General features: G+C 40.9%; 1 protein-coding gene across 4 annotated transcripts in view; it reads left to right on the top strand.

The window, feature by feature from the left end:
• QTRT2 (queuine tRNA-ribosyltransferase accessory subunit 2) overlaps window positions 1-17,181 on the top strand; it is a 35,284-nt gene extending 18,103 nt beyond the window's left edge. For 2 of the 4 annotated variants that reach the window (XM_023728858.1, XM_004373670.2), the window contains exons 6-9: window positions 1,611-1,810; window positions 4,126-4,277; window positions 6,375-6,492; window positions 11,495-14,076. In XM_023728858.1, the coding sequence (XP_023584626.1) occupies window positions 1,611-1,810; window positions 4,126-4,277; window positions 6,375-6,492; window positions 11,495-11,726 (702 nt within the window). In that variant the 3' untranslated portion in view covers window positions 11,727-14,076. Of the gene's footprint in view, window positions 1-1,610; window positions 1,811-4,125; window positions 4,278-6,374; window positions 6,493-11,494; window positions 14,077-17,124 lie in introns of those variants that run through there. The other 2 variants (XM_023728856.1, XM_023728857.1) reach the window with 2 other exon arrangements.
• Window positions 17,182-23,137: the final 5,956 nt, after the last annotated feature.

The raw sequence follows: 23,137 nt of genomic DNA, 5'->3' as shown, positions 1-23,137 counted from the left end.
GGTATTTCAGATCCTGTCTTTCCTTTTCATCCACCGGCCACTGTCATAGTCCAGGTTTTCTTGGGTTGTTAATATCATTTCCTACACCATTCGTTAGCCATACTTGTGCTTCACCATTCTCCACACAGCAGCCAGAATGGTGTCTCCAGAGGAGTTATCTGATTGTGCCCCTCGTGTGTGAACTGAGAAGGGACAGTCCCTCTTCACAGCATGCCAGGCTCCCTCTCCATCCCTCCCTCCTACCTTAGAGCCGCTGTTGAGTTGTATATTTCCTTGCAAACCTTTTTTTTTGCAGTTACATACACATAATTCATACATATACGTATATACCTGTGTCTAGTTTTCACTACATACAATATGATCACATGCTCAGCAATTTGCTTGTGTTTAGTTAAATAACATTTTGAAACTCTTTCCCTGTCAATGCATATATTACTCTATCTACCACATGCTTTTCCAAACAGCTGCATAGGAGGCTGTACTATAAATATGCCATAACTTATTTAAGCCATTACTTTGTTGATGGGTGTTTGGGTTGTTTCCTGTTTTCACTCTCCTAAATAAACGTCTTTGTAAACATACTTAGTGCCGCTTGACTGTGTCCTGTGCTATCATATGTGTATGCATATATTTGTAGGAGTGATTCTTAGAAGTGGAGTTCTAGGATCTAAAGAGAAAAGCATTGATATTTTGATAAATGTTGCCTACTAGATCTGGCAAGAGGCTGACCCGATTTTTACTCCCGAGTTGTCAGGGTATTTGAGGGCCCTTGCCCTGACACTTTCACCTCCACTCTGTTGCTCTCTGTCTTTTAACTCTTTGCCACTGTGATGGGCAAAAATGATATCTCATTGTTTCCAATCTGCATTTCCCTACTGGTGAGGTTTAGCAATTCTCCATGTGTGTATAGGGCATTCACATGCGTTGATCTGTGCCTCCAAAGATTAAGTTGTCTTTGCCTTCGTTGCTGGTATATTTCACCAGAGAAGTTTTAATGTTTTTGTGCTCAAGTATGTTAGTCTTTTCCTGTAAGCCTTAGTTTGCTTAGGAAGGCCTTCCTTACCCCAAGATTATAAAAATATTCAATATATTCTTCTAATACTTGTACAACTATTTTATATTTAGATCTCAGGTTCGCCTGGAATTTATTCCCGAGGATGATGGGTAGTAAAGGTCTTTATTTGTTTCTAAGTGGATAGCCATTTGTCCTAGCCAATCAATTTCTAAGTCCCAAAAGTTATCCCTAACTAACAGACCTGGGGGTAGCCAGAAGCAGACCTGGATTGTCATTTAAACAAATTAAAACTGTTCCTTTTGTCCTCTTCCTGTAATACCTGCTCAGTCTGTTTAATTTAATCTAAGCTAGAACATCACTATGAATGTTGATTGCCTATGTTTTTCCTTGCCAATTCCAGTGGCTTTCAGATTGTGTTCTTGAGTCCAGAGCTTCTCAGGGAGGGGGAGAGAGGGAAGCATGCCCCTAGCCTGCTTCAACTGCAGCCCCTCCACTGAGACCTCCTCTCTCCATTGGACTTGCATGTAAGGTTTATTCAGACAAAGGTCTCTGTTACTGTAAATGGTTAACAGCAGTCCATCCTTCTTTACCTCAGGTCCTTCAGAAAAGTTTGATCATTGGAGTGATTGAAGGTGGAGACGTGATGGAAGAGAGGCTCAGGTCAGCACGAGAGACAGCCAAGCGGCCTGTAGGTGGCTTCCTTCTGGATGGCTTTCAGGGGAATCTGATGGCCACAGAGATAGGACTACACTTGCTGTCATCGGTCACTGCGGAGCTCCCGGAGGACAAACCAAGGCTAGTGTTCAGTTAAGATGCAGGCCCAGCCACGCGGGGTGCTGGGCAGGGGTGCTGGCTGACGAGTATGTATTATGCAGTCTGTACCTCGGCATGGTCTTTCATCTTTTGATGAGGAACTTTCTGGGCTGAATCGGCTGGCTGACTGAGGGGAGTTGGCATCGAGACTCTCCTCTTCTTAGTTTCAAAATAGAGCCCAGAGGACAGTTGCCGTGTGAATTATGTCATATGATCCTCATTATAAGTGAGGGTGAGTGTTGGACTCTTTCCCTCATTCTTGGTCAAATGCAAATACTGTGCTTTATTCATTATAGCAGGGTGTCTGGATACAGTCTAAAGTTGTGTGGAACTCTGACTTCATCTAGGGAAGTTGAAGACAGATGTGGGATGCCTGGTGGAACAAAGAGGGGCTCCACCTTTAGAAGTTCTTAGATTTGAGGCAGGTAGCGAGTGGTGCCATGTTTTTTAAACCAAGGGTATTGGCAACACTAGTGGGTTTGAGTCTTAAGTTTCCATAAATTGTAGAATTCCCCATGTACTGGTAAGAAGGTATGATCTATAAAGCTACAAATTTAAAGTTTCTGAATCTGGCTGATGTCTTAATAGGCTACTCAGTTTTTAAATTTTTTAAAAAGGCTAAAGTCTTGTATCACACTTGGTGTGAATACTCATGCTTTTTTCTTGCAGAAGAATTAAATTTTGATTATGGGGTGCAGCTTTAGACTCCTGGGGGTGTTGTGGAGTGCTGGTGGTGCAGTGGTTAAGAGCTTGGCTGCTAACCAAAAGATTGGCAGTGTAAATCCACCAGCTGCTCCTTGGAAACCCTATGCGGCAGTTCTATTCTGTCTTATAGGGTTGCTGTGAGCCGAAATCAACTCACCAACAATGGGTTTGGTTTTCTGTAGCGGTGTTGTATCATATATAGTATATGCAATTTAGGTTTTTTTAAATTGAAGTCTAGTTTACAGTAAAGCGCGTGCATATATCTAATGTACAGCTCAATTGAATTTTTACACAATTGAATTTTTACACATGTATATACTTTTGTAAACACCACCCAGATCAAGGTATCGAACATTTCTGTACTCTAGCCAGCATTTGCCTCTCCAGTTTTAACCTGGCTATCTTGTGTTCATTGCTCCCCATCCTGTGCTTATTTCATTCTGGCAAAGATAACAATTCAGCACCAGGATTTCTAGTCATTTTCTGGACTCCTTTGAGTTAAGTGCTCACAGATGTCTGTTACTGGATTTGAAAGCTAGGGTTGTTTTTTCTTTATATACATATACAGAAATGCCAGCTTCAGTTGGAAAGGAGTTCTAAAACATTGCATTACTCAGAGGAAACTGTAGTCAGGAAAACCGGCATGTATTTAAGGGTCTGGTTGTTTAATATTACATAAGCCTTTTTTTTAAACTTCTTTTAGGAATCAGTCTGTAAGCTGTCCTCTGCCAGTTCATAAAAAGAGGCTACAGATAGAAAAACAAAAATAGAAAATAATAGCAGCCAGCCCTGATTTATTGCATCTCGCATCTTGTTTTAGTGGCAAAACCTGCTTGAGTATTTGCAGTGCTTTCAGGATGCCTTATCGATTGTCTCTGGAAACACCACCTCGTTCTACAGTGCAGACTTTTTATTAATAAGAGGAAATACAAAGACACATAAAGAAGTCCAGCTAGATTCTTAGGTCCTGTGGCCGGAGTGGAAATCTGAGAGTAAGAGTTGCTTTGTAAGTGAACCTGTGTGGAATACAGTAGATAAAAATGTCTTTCTTGAACCAGTTACTAAAAGAAAATTATAGGAAAAATACAGTTAAAACATGGGAAGTACTTGAGGGAAATAAAGCCCACAACTTTATACTCCGAACAATCTATATGGTGCATAGATAGGCTATAAGGTTCAATCTACGACTGGGGAGGTTGCTTAGAAGGGATGGGAGTGGAGAGGGATGTAACCTTTACTGAGCTTTTCTGGGGCCAGAAACTATACCATGTGCTTGTTCAAACATTATCTCATTATTCCTCACAACAGTTTTGTGGGGTATCTATTAGTGATCTTGGTTTTAAAATGAGAAAACTGAGACTCAGAGAGGTCAAAAGGCTTCCCAAAGTAACACAGCAAGTAGGCAAATAGCAGAGCTAGGATTTGAGCCCAGATCTCAGCCTGCAAAGGCCTGCGTTCTGTCTACCACCCCTTGCTGTCCGCTGCCTGCCATTGTAACCGAGTGATATTTTCGTTATTAGCACATGGTGCCCTGTTTGTTGGAGAGACTCTGATTTCATTCTTGCCATTGGCCTCATTCTCTGTTCTTACAGGCTCATCTGTGGTGTTAGCCGGCCGGATGAGGTGCTTGAGTGCGTTGAAAGAGGAGTGGACCTGTTTGAGAGTTTTTTCCCTTATCAAGTGACAGAGCGGGGGTGTGCCCTGACGTTCAGCTTTGATTTCCAGCCGAATCCAGAGGAAACATGTAGGTCTTTGGAAGCTGATCCCTTTGTTACCCATACGTTTCTTCTGCTCCCTATTAATTTTTGGCTTGAGTCACAAGACAGAAATATGTGCCTATTGTAAACCTATCTCTTTGTTTCTTCTCTATACACTTTGGCATGTTGACACACAAAACCAGGAACTTAATACTGTACGTGCAGCTCATAGGTATTAGGGAATGATTTTGTAGTGAGCAGAACCAAGAAAAACGAAACCTCTTTTATTAGCCGGAAAAAGAACATTTAGAGTGAGTAGAAATGAAAATGTAAGAAAAGAAAACCTTTGAATTGCTTGGGAAAAGTTAGTCTGTTCTTCTACAAAAAGAGTTCTTGTCTGCATTTTGCAAACCTCATGATATTAAAATACAGGGAGTCTCACTGCACTCTGATCCTGGTGTTATTTTTTATTTATTTTTGTTTTTTACACACTGAGAGGTGAAAGCTGTTTTCCTCTGCTAATGTTGCTTTGAAGCACTTGCGTTTTATTGTTGAGTCATTCAGAAATCAAGAAAATCAGTTTCCAATTCTAACACATAACCAGCAGTGACCAAGGAACTGGGAGACAGGCGTCTGGGCTGGGGAGAGTGCTGCGTGCCCAGGCTTCCGTCTCCTCCCAGGAAGTGCTTCCCTCCACCTCTTCCTGCTGTTGCTCAAACTCTTCCTCTACCAACACCAATCTGAAAGTGGAATAGGATCTGGAGCTTCTTTACAGGTTCACTTCGTTTTCCACAAGTTAATAAAATTTAGTTCAGAAGATGTTACAGCTTTATAAAGTAACTTAGCCACTAATGTAGATCAGAGTACTTCTGGAAACAAATCAGGTTGACCAAGTCAATCAGTTTGGCTGTCCTTTAGGCAGACTGGAACGTAGTATATGTGAATGAGTATGCCATAAACACTTTATAACTTTTCATGACTTCATTTATGAAACTGAATTATTTCTGTCAGGACAGAGGTAACTGTTAGTTATTCAATACCAGGAATACACAGAGCTCTATAGAGAACTGATACTGATGTCTGTAGAACAGAGGAGTCCCTTTATGGCCAGAGAAAGCCTACTTTTTACATGATTCAGAAAACTCATAGTTTGAACATTTTTATAAAAGTATTATTTTTAATCATATTTGTACATCTGTAAGTGCATGTAGATATTAATTAAAGTCCTTTGCCAAATAGAAAGTGAAAATTCCAAAGGAATAAGTTACCTAATATAGGCAGCAATTCCCCCGAGTGACAGAAGTTTTCCATAATCTCAGGGCCAAGCTTGTTAACATTAAGAGCCTGGTTATGGTTTCCCGTGTTGGCATTGCCAGTTCATGGGAGCAAAATAGTAACAGTGCTGCACACAATGCTCAGGTCACTTCTCTTCTCCCTTTGACCTTGACAAAATCTACATTCCTAGGACCATCTGCCCATTCTCTTTGGGCCAGCACTGAGATTGTTACCACTCGTTCCCAGAAATGCCTCTTACCTACTTGCCCCTTTCAAGGCAGCGGGCTCTTTGTATAGTAGCAGGTGTTTCTTTTGCAATTCTAGGAAAGTTTTTAAAGCAAAGAGTTCAAGGGAACAAAAGTCCTTTTATAATTCTGGATAATCTGGGTTCCCTGGAAGGTCAAAGTCTATATACAGGAATATATAAATTAAAGTGATATTTTATTTTGTCTGTATCCCAAATAGATTAGTTACAAAGCCAGATGTATTTGCATATGCATTATGTTGAGACATGGGAATAACCCCAACACACACACACGTTTATTCCCTCTCTCTCCCTAACACACAAACACACACACCAACTTTTTAAAATTATTCCTTTACAATTAGATTATATGTCATATGCTTGTAACCATAATTTGCTTAGGCATGGTTGGATCTCTAAATTACTGTGATATTATAGATAACAGGTCAGTGACCATCTTGGTGCATATTGCTATTTTTCTTTTCTCTTGTGATTTCTTTAGGTAAATTCTTAGGAATAGAATTATGGGGTCAAAGGGCATGAAATAATAACTAAAATAAAATTCTCCCAATGGCTACTCCTTATCTGATCTTCATTCAAGACTTTTTATTGGTTTGTCCTTTAGTATGGCAACAAAATGGGACACAAGAAGAAATAAAATATCTGGATCAAACAGAGAAAATTAAAACAACTGATTGCACCCAAGAAATGACATCATTTGAAATTAATCTGAAGGAAAAAAAGTAAGGAATTTTTTTTAACTTTGGATTTTGATTTCTGACTATCTTATTTCTGTCTTTTTTTAAAAGTTTATGTAACTGTTCCTTTTTCCGTTTATGACTTTGTAAAATATTTATAGTTGAGTATTATTTGAGCCTTCTCAAATTCAGTTGCAGAAAAACTTTTTTTCTGCAAATGAATTTGTATATTTTGTCTTACTAGAAAACTAAGGGTAGATAACTATTGCTTTAGGAAAGCAGTCAGAAAGAGTATACCAAATCCATTGTGTTTGGTGTCTTTTACTCCATCCTAATACTTTAAATGTCTTAGTCTGGAAGCTCCTCTGAAACCTGTCCACCATGGGTGACCCTGCTGGTATTTGAAATAATGGTGATGTAGCTTCCAGCATCACAGCAACACGCAAGCCACCACAGTACGACAAACTGACAGACTGGAAAGAAGGACCTGGCAATCTCCTGAAAAAATTGGCCAGTGCAAACCTTATGAATAGTGACACAACATTGTCTGATATAGTGCCGGAATGTGAGCCCCTCAGGTTAGAAGGCACTCAAAAGATGACTGGAGAAGACCTGCCTCCTCAAAGTAGAGTTGACATTAATGACTTGAATGGAGTAAAGCTCTCGGGACCTTCATTTGCTGATGTGACACAACTAAAAATGAGAAGATACGGCTCCAAACATCCATTAATAATCAGAGCATGGAATGTATGAAGTATGAATCAAGGAAAATTGGAAGTTGTCAAAAATGAAACAATGCTTGAAGATCGCTATCGTAGGTGTCAGTGAGCTGAAATGGGCTGGTATTGGCCATTTTGAATTGGACAATCATATGGTCTACTCTGTTGGGAATGACAAATTGAAGACGAACAACGTCACATTCATGCTCAAAAAGAACACTTCAAGATCTATCCTGAAATACAAAGCTGTCAGTGATAGGATAATATCCATATGCATACAAGTATGACCAGTTAATACAGCTACTATTCAGATTTACACACCAACCACTATGCCAAAAATGAAGAAATTGAAAATTTTTACCAAATTCTGCAGTTTGAAATTGATCAAACATGCAATCAAAATGCATTAATAATTGGTGATTGGAATGTGAAAGTTGGAAACAAACAAGAAGGATCAGTGGTTGGAAAATATGGCATGGGTAATAGAAATGACACAGCAGATGACATGATAGAGTTTTGTAAGATCAACAACTTAATTCATTGGAAATATCTTTTTTCAACGCAAACAGCGACTGGACATGTGGACCTTGCCAGATGGAATACACAGAAATCAAATCGACTGTATATGTGGAAAAGACAACGGAGAAGCTCAAGATCACCAGTCAGACCAAGGCCTGGTGCCAACTGCAGAACAGACCATCAGCTGTTCATATGCAAGTTCAAGTTGAAGCTGAAGAAAATTAAAACAAATCCATGAGAGCCAAAGTACAACCTGGAGTATATCCCACTTGAATTTTAGAGACCATCTGAAGAATAGATTTGACATATTGAACTAATGACTAAGGACCAGATGTGTTGTGGGATGACATCAAGGACATTATACATGAATAAAGCAAAAGGTCATTAAAAAGACAGAATAGAAGAAAAGATCAAAATAGATGTCAGAAGAAACTCTGAAACTTGCTCTTGAATGTAGAGTAGCTAAAGCGAATGGAAGAAATGATGAAGTAAAAGAGCTGAACAGAAGATTTCAAAGGGCAGCTGAAGAAGTAAAGTATTATAATGAAATGAGGAAAGATCTGGAGTTTGAAAACCAGAAGGGAAGGACACGCTCAACATTTCTCAAGCTGAAAGAACTGAAGAAAAAGTTCAAGCCTCGAGTTACAATATTGAAGGATTCTATGGGGAAAATATTGAATGACGCAGGAAGCATCAAAAGAAGATGGAAGGAATACACGGTCACTGTACCAAAAAGAACTAGTCAATGTTCAGCCATTTCAGGAGGTGGCATATGATCAAGAACCAATGGTACTGAAGGAAGAAGTCGAAGCTGCACTGAAGGCATTGGCGAAAAACAGTACTCCAGGAATTGATGGAATACCAATAGAGATGTTTCAACAAATGAATGCAACACTGGAAGCACTCACTTGTCTATGCCAAGAAATTTGGAAGACAGCTACCTGGCCAACTGACTGGAAGAGACCCATATATGTGCCTATTCCGAGGAAAGGTGATGCAATGGAATGCGGAAATTATCGAACAATATCATTCTATCATGTGCAAGTAAAATTATGCTGAAGATAATTCAAAAATGGTTGCAGCAGTACATTGACAGGGAACTGCAAGAAATTCAAGCTGGATTCAGAAGAGGATGTGGAACAAGGGATATCATTGCTGATGTCAGATGGATCTTGGCTGAAAGCAGAGAATACCGGAAGGATGTTTACCTGTGTTTTATTGACTATGCAAAGGCATTCACTATGTGGATCATAGCAAATTATGGATAACATTGTGAAAAATGGGAATTCCAGAACACTTAAGCATGCTCATGTGGAACCTTTACGTAGATGAAGAGGCAGTTGTTTAAACAGAGTAAGGGATACAGCGTGGTTTAAATTCAGGAAAGGTGAGCGTCAGGGTTGTATTCTTTCACCATACTTATTTATCTCTGTGTTGAGCAAATGATCTGAGAAACTGGGCCGTATAAAGAAGAACGTGGCATCAGGATTGGAGGAAAACTCCTTAACAACCTGCAACATGCAGATGACACAACCTTGCTTGCTAAAAGTGAAGAGAACTTGAAGCACTTAGTGATGAAGATCGAAGACTATAGCCTTCAGTAAGGATTCCACCTCAACATAAAGAAAACAAAAACCCTCACAGCTGGACCAATAAGCAACATCATGATAAATGGAGGAAATATTGAAGTTGTCAAGGATTTCATTTTACTTGGATCTACAATTGACACCCATGGAAGCAGCAGTCAAGAAATCAGATGACATATTGCACTGGGCAAATTTGTTGCAAAAGACTTCTTTAAAGTGTTAAAAAGCAAAGATGTCACTTGGAGGGCTAAAGTGCACCTCACCCCAACCATCGGGTATTTTCAGTCACCTCATATACATGCAAAAGCTGGACAATGAATAAGGAAGACTGAAGAAGCATTGATACATTTGAATTATGATGTTGGCAAAGAATATTGACTGCCAGAAGAATGAACAAATCTGTCTTTGAAGAAGTACAACCAGAATGTTCCTTGGAAGTGTGGGTGGCGAGGCTTTGTCTCACATACTTTGGACATGTTATCAGGAGGGATCAGTCCCTGGAGAAGGACATCCTGCTTGGTAAAGTAGAGGGTCAGTGAAAAAGAGGAAGACCCTCAATGGAATAGACTGACACAGTGGCAGCAACAATGGGCTCAAACATAGCAACGCTTGTGAGGATGGCGCAGGACCGGGCAGTGTTATGTTCTGTTGTTCGCAGGGTCGCTATGAGTTGCAGCCAACTCAACTGCACCTAACAACAGCAACAACAACCACATTTATCTTCTTAAAAAATAGCTGAGGAGATTCATTTCTGTTTTTAGAATGTTAGGGCAATATAAAATTGTTAATACTAAATTTCCCTTTACATTATAGTTTTAATTGAAATTGTAGTTTTTTGTTGTCAGCACTACATTTGAAGTTTTGGAGACTTGGAATTGAAATCCTAACAGTGCTTTTGATTGTTTGGCCTTGGTCAAGTCACTTAAGCTGTCTTTAATAGCTGATAACAGTAACACATATATGTGCTTAGTGTATGCAGCATGGAGCCCTGGTGGTGCAGTGATTAAACGTTTGGCTGCGAACCAAAAGGTCAGCAGTTTGAATCCACCAGCCGTTCCTTGGAAACCCTACGGGGCACTTCTACTCTGTGCTACAGGGTCTCTATGAGTCGGAATTGACTGGACAGCAGTGGGCTTGGGACGTGGGCATGTGCCACAGTGAGCAAGCCTTTACTGCATTACCTCATTCACTCCTCGCAAGAACCCTGTGAGGTAGAAACTGTTATTACCCTTGATTCACAGATGAGAAAGTGCACGCTAGGAAGAGGGTTAAGTGACTTGCCCTGGTGAGATGAAGAGTCAGAAATTGAAGGCGGCATTGTAGCTACAGAGCCTTCACTCTTCACCCCTGTGGTAGCTTTTGTTTCTTCATCTGTAAAATGACAACAAAAACACCTATCCCCAAGGGTTTTTATGGAGATTAAACGAAACAGTATGTGAAAGTGCTTTGTAAGGTGCACACAGCTGTGCAGCTATCGAAGGTAATACCACATCTCCTGGTGCTAGTTGCGGTGAGGAGTGGGAGAGCAGTGCCATTCGCCCAGGACGACACTCCCTGATATGATGTGCCTTTGCAGTGTGACTAACAGCGCTCAGTACTGGTGAACGATTGGGTGGCTCCCTTGATGCTCTTGTGTACCTCTTAGGCTTGGAGGTTACATCCATCAAAGGAAAGCTCCTGAGTCTCCATGGCTTATTGTGCACTTTGGTAGCTTTTTATTATTATCGTTGTGGTAAAACATGTGTTACATAAAATTTGCCATTTTAACCATGTTGAAGCATATAATTTAGTATTAATTACATTCACAGTGTTGTACAGCCATCACCACTATTTACTTGTAAAATGTTTTTATCACCCCAGACAGAAAGCCTGTACTCTTTAAGCAATACTTTTTACCCATTAAGCATTGCCCTCCTCCCAGCCCCTGGTAATGTCTCATCTACTTTTCTGTCTCGATGCATTTGCCTATTCCAGATATTTCATGGAAGTGGAATCAGACAATATTTGTCCTTTTGGGTCTGGTGTAATGTTTTCAAGATTCGTCTATGTCATGGCTCTTTGTTAACTTTGGACCACATTGCCACTTAGTCAGGTGCCCGGCACTGAGCGTTTGCCAGCAGTGTTGTTAAACGCTGGTTATTGCAGCAGCAGAATAGACAGTCTAGGCTGTGGATTCCTCTTACTCCTCACTTTATGGAGTATCGTGGTGACTTCCTTTCTCAGGTACCAGGAGGACTTTGACCCGTTGGTGAGAGGGTGTCCCTGTTACTGCTGTAAGAATCACACTCGTGCGTATGTCCACCATCTGCTGGTGACCAATGAGCTGCTGGCCGGCGTCCTGCTTATGATGCACAACTTTGAACATTACTTTGGATTTTTCCACTCTATCCGGGAAGCACTAAAAAGTGACAAACTGGCCCACTTGAAAGAGCTCATCCTCAGGCAAGCATTTTGAGACCTAGCAAACACATCTGACTTAACCTGAAGCCAGAACCAGTGTTACGCATGGGAAGAAGAGAGAAAGAAAAAAGATGTGCCCAGTCAGGAGTAGCCTACCAAACTCCTTCCCCACAAGGCTCAAGAGATTTCTTCTACAGGCTTAAATGACCTGGATTGATCAGAAGATTTGAAGCATGACCTTTAACATTTCTCTTTTAGTCAATAGAAGATTCGTTTAGTCATGAAAGACAAAATCACTAGACACGAGCGGACGGCCTTGAAGTGGAGATGCTGAGATTCTGGGGGTCCACTGAGTTGGGTTGGAGATTGCAGGTGGATGACTGGTCGTGAGTAGCATGACCCCTGCGGACACATGCCTGTTGACAAGAAGGAATCTGGCTGAGTCTTGAGTTTTCTTTTGATCCTTAAATTCTCAGAGGGCTCTTTTGGACACTTCTGTCTTCCAAGCAGCCAGCCGTGGCAGGACAATCAATGAAACGTCTCTTGTGACTTCACCAGCATTGCATCTCTCTGGAATGTGGGCTCATACATTGCTCCTCTGATCAGTTGGCCCAGGTCACATGCCTTCATTTGGCCACATGGTTAATTGTGACTTGTCTCCCTAGAGCTGATGTAATTGCCTATTAGGAGTTGAACATTTGCTGGGCTGCTTTCCTCTGGTCATACAGACCCACCATGGCCTGTCCTCCAGCCTCATCAATGGTCTAACCCCGGAGTGACTGGCCCCATCTCTTGTGGAGATTCATTCGCAGTGTGTTCACTTGGACTGAGCCCTGGCCTGGCAATTACAGCATCAGCCTTCAGTCCTACTCAGCCGTGACACCTGGGCAGGTCACTTAGCCTCCCCTTGCCTATTTCCTCCTGGATAAATGGGGACAGAGATAGTGGATAGGACTACCGGTAAATGAACTTCTAAGATTCCGTCTAGCTCTACAATTTGGGAAACAGAAACTGTTTTAGATTAGAATCATAGCCTTACTTGTCCTGTGTGTTTATTGATGGCCGTTGGCCTGGTGGAGAATGCAGCAGGGCCAGGAATCAGGCAGCAGTAGATATTGAGAGCCTAAAAGGAGATTGGCCTGTACATGCTGAAGTGTGTAGTAAATTGGCCTCAGCAGATCCTGAGGCTGGGAAGGCCTCCCATATTATCTCCAAATGTGCAAGTTTTTTTCTGCTCTTGCTATAGGAGTGACATTTGTGTTGTTGGCATGTCAGGTGATTTTTATTTTCTTTGTGCTTTTCTATATTTTTCATGTTTTCTGTAAAGAATACACATACATGCACACACAGTTTTTGTAAAAATATCACAAAAGCGAAAAGATGCTCTTTTTATGGGGGGAGAAATGCATTTGTTTTACATTCTTGTACTATGTTTTGCTGTTCCTTATTTCAGTGGGCATTACTGAACATTGCTTTAAATTATTATGTACTTACTATGTTTTTATGTGTTGGGAGCCCATCTATATGGTTCTCTTTTATTAGTGGTAGTCATAAGTTTTGAATTCATGGAAATTCCTATAACCCCTCCTCCATGAATGGCAAGGGGTACTTACAGAAGACAAAGTTTCTGTTCTCAAGGATCGGATTATTTTGAAATGTAACTGGATTGGATATGTTCAAATGTTCATATTACTGTTCAATGCCAAATCCATTGAGTTGGAGGAGTATCAATAAATATTCCAGAATCCATACAAAATTTATAACTTTTATTTATGTCCAAAACACTGAAATTTCTGCCCAACATTGTTTGATTTTCTGGGTCTTTTTATTGTTAACACATTTGAAAAAAGTTTCTTTCCTTTAATGTAATAAATCTATTAAAGGCAACAGCCAATAAACATTTTTAATTTAAAAAGTTCATTGTGTATTGCTTTCCATAAATGGTAGTGAGTCTATTAAACAAAATATTAAATTTCCATGGCGCCAGAAATCTTCTAGAGATTTCTCATTGGAAAATAACATTTTTCTACATTGATTCCATCTGTGGACATTGTTTAAGAGCACTTATGCTAAATGCAGAATCCAAAAAAGAGACGTTATTTAGTTACACATGTTATGAAGATTCCCTTGCCTGTCCCTTTAAAGTATGTAATTGAAGGCCTTAAGGCCTTGTAGCAGATAATAAAAATAATGATAACCACAATCAATGGAGTGTTGCTAATGTGGCAGGCTCCTCAGTAGATTCTTTCCATACGTGGCTCACTGTCCCTTGGAACCTTACGGTGAGGTCCAGGTATTAATGGCCCTGTGTGACAGAACTGAGCTTCTGAAGGCTGAGTAGACAGTTCCCAGATTCCACTTCAGTGCTGTCTAATCAAAGCTCAGCTGTTGACCATTGCCCTAAGTAGCTTCTCGCAGACTTGTGTCTCAGGACGCCTGGGTTGAAGGGGCTAAGAGAAGCAAGATCTGAGTAGAAGAGCCTCTGACTCTGAGGTGTAGCGTGTTGCAGGAGCCCTGCTGCAGCTCGGCCCTGGCTCCCACTCCCAATAGGGAATACCTGGCATGTACAGCCCATGGTGCCATGGTGGCACACATAGGTACTCAACATGGGTTGACATCCCATGTCCCCAGCCCCCCTAGTCTGGGACTGTAACCACACCCTAGATGGTTTTGAATGGGTTTGGAGACTGTGATCAACTCAAGTGGACTCTTGGGTAATGAATAGGAGTCTGAGGTTTACTGTATGGCTCAGGGGAGGGATATTTTGTCATTCCCTGAGAATAAAATAAAGGAACACATAATAAAGGGGAAAAGATTCTTCTAGTTAAAGCATTTTAATAAAATTTCAAACAAAGACGATTAAAGGGTCCAGGCTAGATCATGGGAGCGACTCTTATCCAGGATATTTTTTTCTGCACAGGCAGCTTGGAGCTCACCGAGAAAGCACAGAGTTAAATATTATCCTGTGCCTTCCTGATTAGGAACAGGCTGCTCTCTGCAGTTTGATTAGTTTCGCTTGTAGCTGCGGGCTTACAGCTTATTAAAACTGACAGTGCTGTGTAGGGCAGGGAGCCAGGAGGGTCAAACTTACATGCCGAGCCAGCCACCAGCAAGGCTCTGCCTTCACCTAAAGGTTTACCGTAATTGGCATTCATTTTAATAATCTTTCTTCAGTTCTTGACTTTATTTTCAGCCTTGGTGTCTGTTCCTCATTTTACACCTTTTCTCTCCCTTCTTTCTCATGAGATTCCCTGGTTTATGACCATATAACCCAAATAGCAGTGGGCAAAGAAGAATGAAGGAAGCCCAGTGTAAGCATTGTGAATTAGGTAACCATCCTGATTGCCCACGACAGTCCTGGTTTATGACTGTGGCCCAGGCGTAACTACTAACAGCACCCCCTTTTTTAATCTCAGAAGTGCCATAGTTTGGACAAGTTATATGGCCACCCTATTGTGAGTGGGGGAGACTCAAACTAGAGTGTAGGTGCCGTCTCCAGAAGGGACAGCCGCTACCCACCTCGAGCTCATTGCTGTCGGGCCAGTGTTGCCAGATCTTCCAGTCTTTCAAGAGAAGCCAAAAATCTGGATTTTCAGATGAAACCACAAAATTTTTAAATGCTACATCAACTTTTAGAAAACACTAGCCAAATAACCTAGAGGGCCTGGTTTGCAACCTCTGCCTTCGAGTCTGGAGGGAAGGCTTTGGCATCTTTAGCGTCTCTGAATTTCTTCAAGACTGATCAACGTATACAGAAGAAGGACCTATAGTTTCTAGTGCGTACAGCTGTTAACAGATTTCCACACTAATAGAGTGCCATGCTATGCTAACCCCATCACATGATCCAGGTGACTCCCAAAACCCAATCTGCCAGAAGGAAAGATACGCATCATCTTGTTCAACCATCTAGTTTATGGATGAAAAAAATGAGGCCTGGGAAAGAGAGTTGCAGTCACTTGTGTCTTTCCTCACAAGGGGTTTGAATACACACATACTTCTTTCCAGGAACCCCTCTGGCTCTCCTGCAGCTTGCCCCTGTTTTACGCAGGGGCCTGTGCCCTTCCAGCTCAGCAGTGGTTTCCCAGTCCTCACTTTCCAACGATCCTTTCAGACTTCACGACTCCAGTTAGCAAGAGGACACAAGGGCTCGTGTTGCGCCTTGCAGCGTTAATAGCATATCCCTGGCCAGTGAGGTGAGAGCTCAATTACTGTTTGTCAGGTGAACGAGTGCATACCTCAGAGTGGTTGAGGCGAGGCATTGTCTTCAGATTTTAGTCAGCTGAATGCTGGTTAGAAGCGATTGCCCAGCAGTATGTGGTAGGACCTACTGAATGTCTTGTCAGTGGTGCTTTAATCTTACTTTATGCTAGGCAAACTCCCAGTGACTTGACACTTTTTTTTTTTTTTAATTTGATTCCGTTTTCTACCATTACCATCTTCTAGTGCGGGTCTCAAAGCACTTTTCCCTGTTCTGACAAGAGGAACTCAGAGTGAGCTTTCCTTTTATTCTCGTTCCTCATGATCCACTTTGAGTCCAGGCTAAGTTGCCAAGGAGTTCAAACAGCCAGTGTTTCTGCCAGTGTGGCTCAGAGAGATTAGCGCATCCTCTCTGCACCCTCCCGAATGGTCGCCTCTTTCCCTGAACAGCTCTCCCTCACCGTCTGCTCCTTTGTCTGTGAAACACATTTTCTCTTATTATCACCTTGTTCCCTGCCTGCTTTGGATGGCTTCAGCTTGCCTCTTAACAGAATCAAGATGGTGCTATTAATGGCCTTCTCTTTCTTAACAGCTTAGAGTCACTTCATTTAGTCCTTTTTCCTTTCCCTCCCAAACCACATAATCATCCCTGCTTCAAATGAAAGTTTCATAATGATTTCATAACCACTGCTTTATAGTTGCTATCCAAAAAGGACAAAAGGGAGTGGATGAAAGGAAGGGAGAGATACCGAAAGGTGAGGGGGTGAGGGATACTCCAATAATTGAGACACAACAAACATCCTCAAGACTGATGAAAAAAATTAGGCAAGATTAACCCTAGAGACTAAACACTGCAAGCCCAGTGGCCTGGCGAACTTTTCCTCTAATTATTACGGATAAGTGGGAAGATGGTCTCCCCTCTGAGGATCTGTTTTCCTTCCAGATAGTTAAAATAGTTTCTTGGAACCCTCCCAGCACCAACTGTGTTGGTCATAATCCTTTCATAGAATCCAGTTATATAATAGATATGAGTTTTTCACATCACCCTCCCCAAAAAAGAGCAAAAATATTTGCCCACATGTTACAGTATTCTCCATCATTCCCCCAGTCATTTTCAGGTACTCCCCGACTTACAATGTATTCAAGTTATGATGAACCTCACTTACGACCTACTGTCTTTGTTTTTGTACGTGTTAGCCTTAGTAATATGTACAGTGTTGCAGTGTGTATGTAATTTACTGATGTTATCATTCCAGATATTCACTCACAGATGTTCAAAGAGCGGATTTTTGAAGATACTGATAATAAAAGGGAGGCACCATGGTGATACAGTGGTTAAAGCACTTGGCTGCTAACCAGAGGGTTGGCAGTTTGAATCCACCAGCCACTGCTCGGGAGGAGGATGTGGCAGTTGCTTCCATAAAGATTTATAGCCTTGGAATCGACTTGACAGCAGTGGGTATTGGTTTGGTTTTGATAATAAAAGGCAATCATAATGAAAACAAACAAACAAAAAAAGAGGTATTCGACTTAAATCAGAACTGACTTAGCACGGAGTCCTCGGAACAGAACCCTGTCGTTAAGGCGGGGACTACCTGTATTTATTTTTATTTAACAAACACATAACATTTCAATCACACGTCCACTTATTGTTCCCATTAATGTCAGTTGAAAAAATACAAACTAAGCAAATATACTCACCTCTCCGTAATTATACTTCAAAAGAGAAAAGAGAATGACATAGTATATTAAAAAAAATTTTTTTTATCCATTGCTTCATTTTGGTTAGACTTTCCAATTTCATATTGTTTGTTGCAAAAGGTCCCTTCCAGTCATGCTGGACAAGTCAGTTGAACTTTACTTTTCCACTTGAACATGCAGCTGTTATCACAAATCCAACATATCAAACACTAAATTTATTCTCTATCTTCCTTCAGTAAAACTAGTTCTCCAAGTCAACTTCCTTGCCTCTGCCAGTGGCACCTGTCTTCCAGTAAATTCAGCTGGGAAACTTGCTCTTTGGACTTACTCTGTGGATGAATGATATAATTCATAGAGGGATAGGTACACAATAGTTCAAGGGAGACATCACCAAGACTTGGTTAGCAGCTCAGAGCATGCAATAAGGCATGATTCAAGGAAGGTTACCACCCCTTCCTGCCCTCATCACCTGCTTATTCTCCCCAGTTCCAGCAGGGCTCTTGCTCACAGGCTGCGAAGACCGACGAATCCCAAGGTCGGCAGGCAAGATAGCAGGTGGATAGTCTGTGGAATTCAGTCTAGCCAATCAGCACATTAGAGCCAACATCTTGGTCAGGGACTTCCCCCAAGTCTTGGCACAGGGGAGGGGTGCTCAGTCATAACATCCTCCCCATCCTAATACTCTCCATACCCAGGATTCATTCATCCATCCAGTCTAGAAAAATGTATCCACTTCCAACTAAGTGTCAGGCACTCTCTAGACATGTGTGGCTCAGTGACAGCACACCCCACAGAGAGCACCCACCCTCTGTGAACTTACAGACCAGGAACAGATTCCAAATTTATATATACTTTACATAGAGTTAGAAAGCTTCCCTTTCCTCAGAAATTATACTGAACTATGTACCAATCACAGGGACTATTCAGCTCTTTAAGAGGTGAGGAAATGTGGTAAGTCAAAGGGTGATGATACCTCTAGATAAAGAAAAATGTTTGTTAGTTCTTTTTGCTATTCATTATCGAACCAATAGGAATGCAGGCCAAATTGGTGAGCTGAGTTTGCCCCTCAGCTGGCTGCCTGATCAGTTCACAATGATTCTGTGTGGGTGGCCTTCATTTAAAGGATCTCAACAAATCTATAATCCTAAAAAAAAAAAAAAAAAGGCAGGATTATTCCCATGTTATATTTGAGGAAACAGAGCTGGAACCGTCAAGTAACTGTTTAAAATCACTTTGATCTCAGGAATATCTGGTTCCTGATCCTGGGCTATTTGCACCTTCTTGTTCACTGGAACTTGGAGACAAGGGTCAGGCACTGAGGGTTATACGGGCAAGATAGCCTTGCTGACTCTTGATGATTGTGTTCCTTCAGAGATGGGTCACTGATTTTGTTAAAAAAAATTTTGAAAGAAGTAATTTCATCTTGATGTCTAGGAAGACACTCATGGGGGTAGAGAACTTTTCTAACACTGCTTGTACTCAAAACATTTTCCAGACAACACTTTGGAAATAGAGTTTGCGAAAGGAGTTCAGACTGGGCTGCACTTTCCGTTGAGTGTTTGTAATGATGACATCGGATGTGTGCTTTGAATTTTATAAGTAAAAAATCACTTAACAGCCGTGTCTCACCAGGTAAGGTGAGTAATTCTGGTGATGACTTTTAAAAAGGGTGTGGCTATGGATCTGAGTGACTGTCATGTAACTCACTAGTTATCTTGTGTGATTTGTGAGTCAGTGAGAAGTTCCTAGCCAAGAAACCAAGTCTGAAGTGTTCATTTGAGGAAAAAGACAGAAGAAATTTCAATCTGATGCTATGGACCTGTTTGAATGTTCAATAATATTTATAGGATACATGAGCCATTCATTCCACAAACAAATATTGACTAACTACTATGTCTCATATTTGCTAGGTGGTGGAGATTCAAAGGTGAAGATGCCAGGGCTTTTGCTCTTGAAATCATGCTTAGTGTGTGTGTGTGGGGCGGGGGGCGGTTGGTAAAAACTTAATAACAAAGTACCATTGTAATTGCTTTGGCAGTGGGAAATACAAAATGTCATGGTATGAGAGTGTGAATGTCTTTTTCAACCAAAAAACCAAACCTGTTGCCATGAAGTCGATTCCTACTCATAGTGACCCAATAGGACAGAGTAGAGCTGAGCTGCCCCATAGGGTTTCCAAGGAGTGGCTGGTGGATTCAAACTGCTGGCCTTTTGATTAGCAGCCGAGCTCTTAACCACTGGCCACCAGGGCTCCTTCACCATGTTATCGGAACCAAAATAAGAACATGTGTCTTCATGAATGTGAATCTACTTATTACAGTATTACAACAGGGAAAACAGTTGACTTGGTAATTGAAAGGATGTGTAGTTTACTAAAGGAAGAATGTTCCACGTTTGGAGAGATCTAACAATGTGGTCTGAGAATTCAACCCAGATCTGTGTGTTCTTTCCACAATACCACATTGCCTCTGATAGTCCTTCCTTTTTCATAGTTACTCACTCAACCACAATTTGTTGACAACTAGGCAGTGTGGGTAATACAGAAGAAGGAGCGTTGCCTGCTTTGATAAGCTCAAACCCAGAACCTCCAAAGTTTAGCAGTGGAAAGAGATGCTGCATATGGGGAGGGCTGACCAACAGAAATAGTTCTAGTTCTATCCCCCTGAGTTTTATCTTCCCTTTGGAGAGTTCATAATTGGGTCAGTGCCACTTCCATCATGCTAGCTTCTCCCCTAGGAACCCTCTGGCTCAAGCTAGATTTGCAATGTTTGTTCCTTCCCTGACAGCAGCTGAAATTTCTTCATTTTTTCACACAACTGAGCAGATTTAGACCCACAATCTTTTTTTTAAATTCAGCAGTGGGGGTGATGTTGAAGTCTCTGGGTGGCACAAAAGGTTAAGCACCCAGAGGTGCTTTGGACGAAAGGCCTGGTGATCTACTCCTGAAAGATCGCAGCCATTGAAAACCCTAGGGAGCGCAGTTCTACTCTGAAACACATGGGGCCATCATGAGTCAGAGTCAACTCCTTGGCAACATTTTTTTTTTTTTTTTGGCTGGGAGTGCTGCCGGGTGGCAGAGGGGACCTGGAGAAGACATTGCCTACAATTGGGTGTCTGTTTCAAAGCAGGGGGAGGTATTCGGGCCATTTTTATGTCTCCTGGGGTCAGACGTGATTGACAGTAATAACATCTAATCTTACATCCTTTAGATCTCCTTTGCAGTGGGGTCAGTGAACAAGACTATTCTTCGATAGTAACATTGAATAGCAAGCTGGTACCATTTTCTTAGTTTCAACCAATTATCAGCTCATGGTCAATCTTTTTTCCTTCTATGCTCTTATCCACTCCCCTGAATCCCACCACTGGATTATTTTGAAGCAAATCCCAGACATCATATAATTTCATTTCTAATTAATTCAATATGTATCTCTTGGAGTAAGAGCTCTTTTAAAAAAACTTAAACACAATAGTATTATTCCCCCTAAAAATGAATAAGCCCCTACTATAAGCAAATATCTTGTCAACATTCAAATTTCCTCCATCAACTTATAATTTTTCTACAGTTAGTTTGTTTGAATCAGCATCCAGACAAGGTCTTTGCATCGCCGTTGGTTAGTAATCTAGAGGTTCTCTCACCATCTTTTTTTATTTCTTTCCGTTATTTTTTAAAAGAAACCAGGTGTTTTTTCTATAGATTTTCCCACAATCTGAACTTTGTTTATTGCATCCCTATGGTCTTTTGCTCTATCCCCTGTATTGCCTAAACTTAAATTTAGCTCTAAAGCTGTGCCGTCTAATAGGGTAGCCACTAGCCACCTGTGACTGTTGAGCACTTGAAATGTGCTAGGCTGAATTGTGATATGCTGAAAGTGTAAAATATACTAGATTTCAAAGTCTTAGTGCAAAAAAAGATATAAAACATTAATAATTTTTACATTTTATTATATGTTGAACTGATAATATTTTTGATATACTGTTGTTAGGTGCCCTTGAGTCAGTTTCGATTCATGACAATCCTACGTACAACAGAACGAAACCCTGCCCGGTCCTGCGCCATCCTCATAATCATTGTTATGCTTGAGCCCATTGTTGCAGCCACTGTGTCAGTCCATCACATTGAGGGTCTTCCTCTTTTTTGATGACTCTCTACTAAACATGATGTCCTTCTCCAGAGACTGGTCCCTCCTGATAACATGTCCAAAGTATGTGAGACGAAATCTTGCATCCTGGCTTCTAAGGAGGATTCTGGCTGTACTTCTTCCAAGACAGATTTGTTCATTCTTCTGGTAGTCCATGGTGTATTCAGTATTCTTCGCCAACACCATAATTCAAAGGCATCAATTCTTCTTCGGTCTTCCTTATTCATTGTCAAGCTTTCATATGCATATGAGGTAACTGAAAATATCATGGCTTGGGTCAGGCGCACCTTAGTCCTCATAGTGACATCTTTGCTTTTTAACACTTTGAAGAGGTCTTTTGCAGCAGATTTGCCCAATGCAATATATCATTTGATTTCTTGACTGCTGTTTCCATGGGTGTTGACCGTGAACTCAAGTAAAATGAAATCCTTGACAACTTCAGTATTTTCTCTGTTTATCATGATGTTGCTTATTGGTCCAGTTATGAGGATTTTTGTTTTCTTTATGTAGAGGTGTAATCCATACTGAAGGCTGTAGTCTTTGATCTTCATCAGTAAGTGCTTCAAGTCCCCTTTGCTTTAGGTTAATATCCATACACCTACAAGGAAGAGCACTTAACATGACTATTAAGAGAAAGCCCTTCACCCCATGGCACTTCTCCTACTTTCCCTTACCATAAGACAGAAGGCCCAGTTGATTTTTATAGATTAATTTAACAAGCTTCAATGAATAGGTTTATCTTTATAAAAAATGGTTTCAGAGAATAGAAAAAGCAGGAAAGTTACCAACTCATTTTATGAAGCCATCATATCCTTGATAACAAAACCAATTAAGAAAAAAAAAATTAGATCAGTTTCACTTATGGACACTGTTAAAGATGGAGTTTTATCCTCTAAAAAAGAAACATGGAAGACCTAATCCCTGTATCTGTGAATATGGCCTTGTTTGGAAATAGGGTTTTTTTTTTTTGTTATGTTAATGAGGTTATACCAGAGTAGGGTGGGCCCTAAACTTAATCACTTCTAAGTGGTGTCTTATAAAAAAAAGCAGAATAGGCACAGGGACACACACAGGGGGAAGACAGACACCATGTGAGGACCCATCTAAAAGCAAAGGAATGCCCAGGATTGCCAGCAGACACTGTAAAGTAGGAGAGAGGCCCATCAAAGGAATTGACTCTGATTTAGACTTTTAGCTTCCAGAACTTTGAGAAAATAAATTTCTCTTCTTTAAATCTACTCACTTTTTGGTAGTTTTCATTACAGTAACACTAGGTAACTAAGACAAACACGGATATAAACATTCTAAAAATACAAGTAAACTGAATACCATGGTATATATATATAAATATATATAAATGCCAAAGATGAAGAAATTGAAGATTTTACCAACTTCTGCAGTCTGAAATTGATCAAACATGCAATCAAGA

Source organism: Trichechus manatus, unplaced genomic scaffold (assembly GCF_000243295.1).
Source record: "Trichechus manatus latirostris isolate Lorelei unplaced genomic scaffold, TriManLat1.0 scaffold00026, whole genome shotgun sequence".
NCBI lineage: Eukaryota > Metazoa > Chordata > Mammalia > Sirenia > Trichechidae > Trichechus > Trichechus manatus.
The sequence above is the reverse complement of the archived record's forward strand: the minus strand, read 5'-3'. Positions and strand labels throughout refer to the sequence as shown.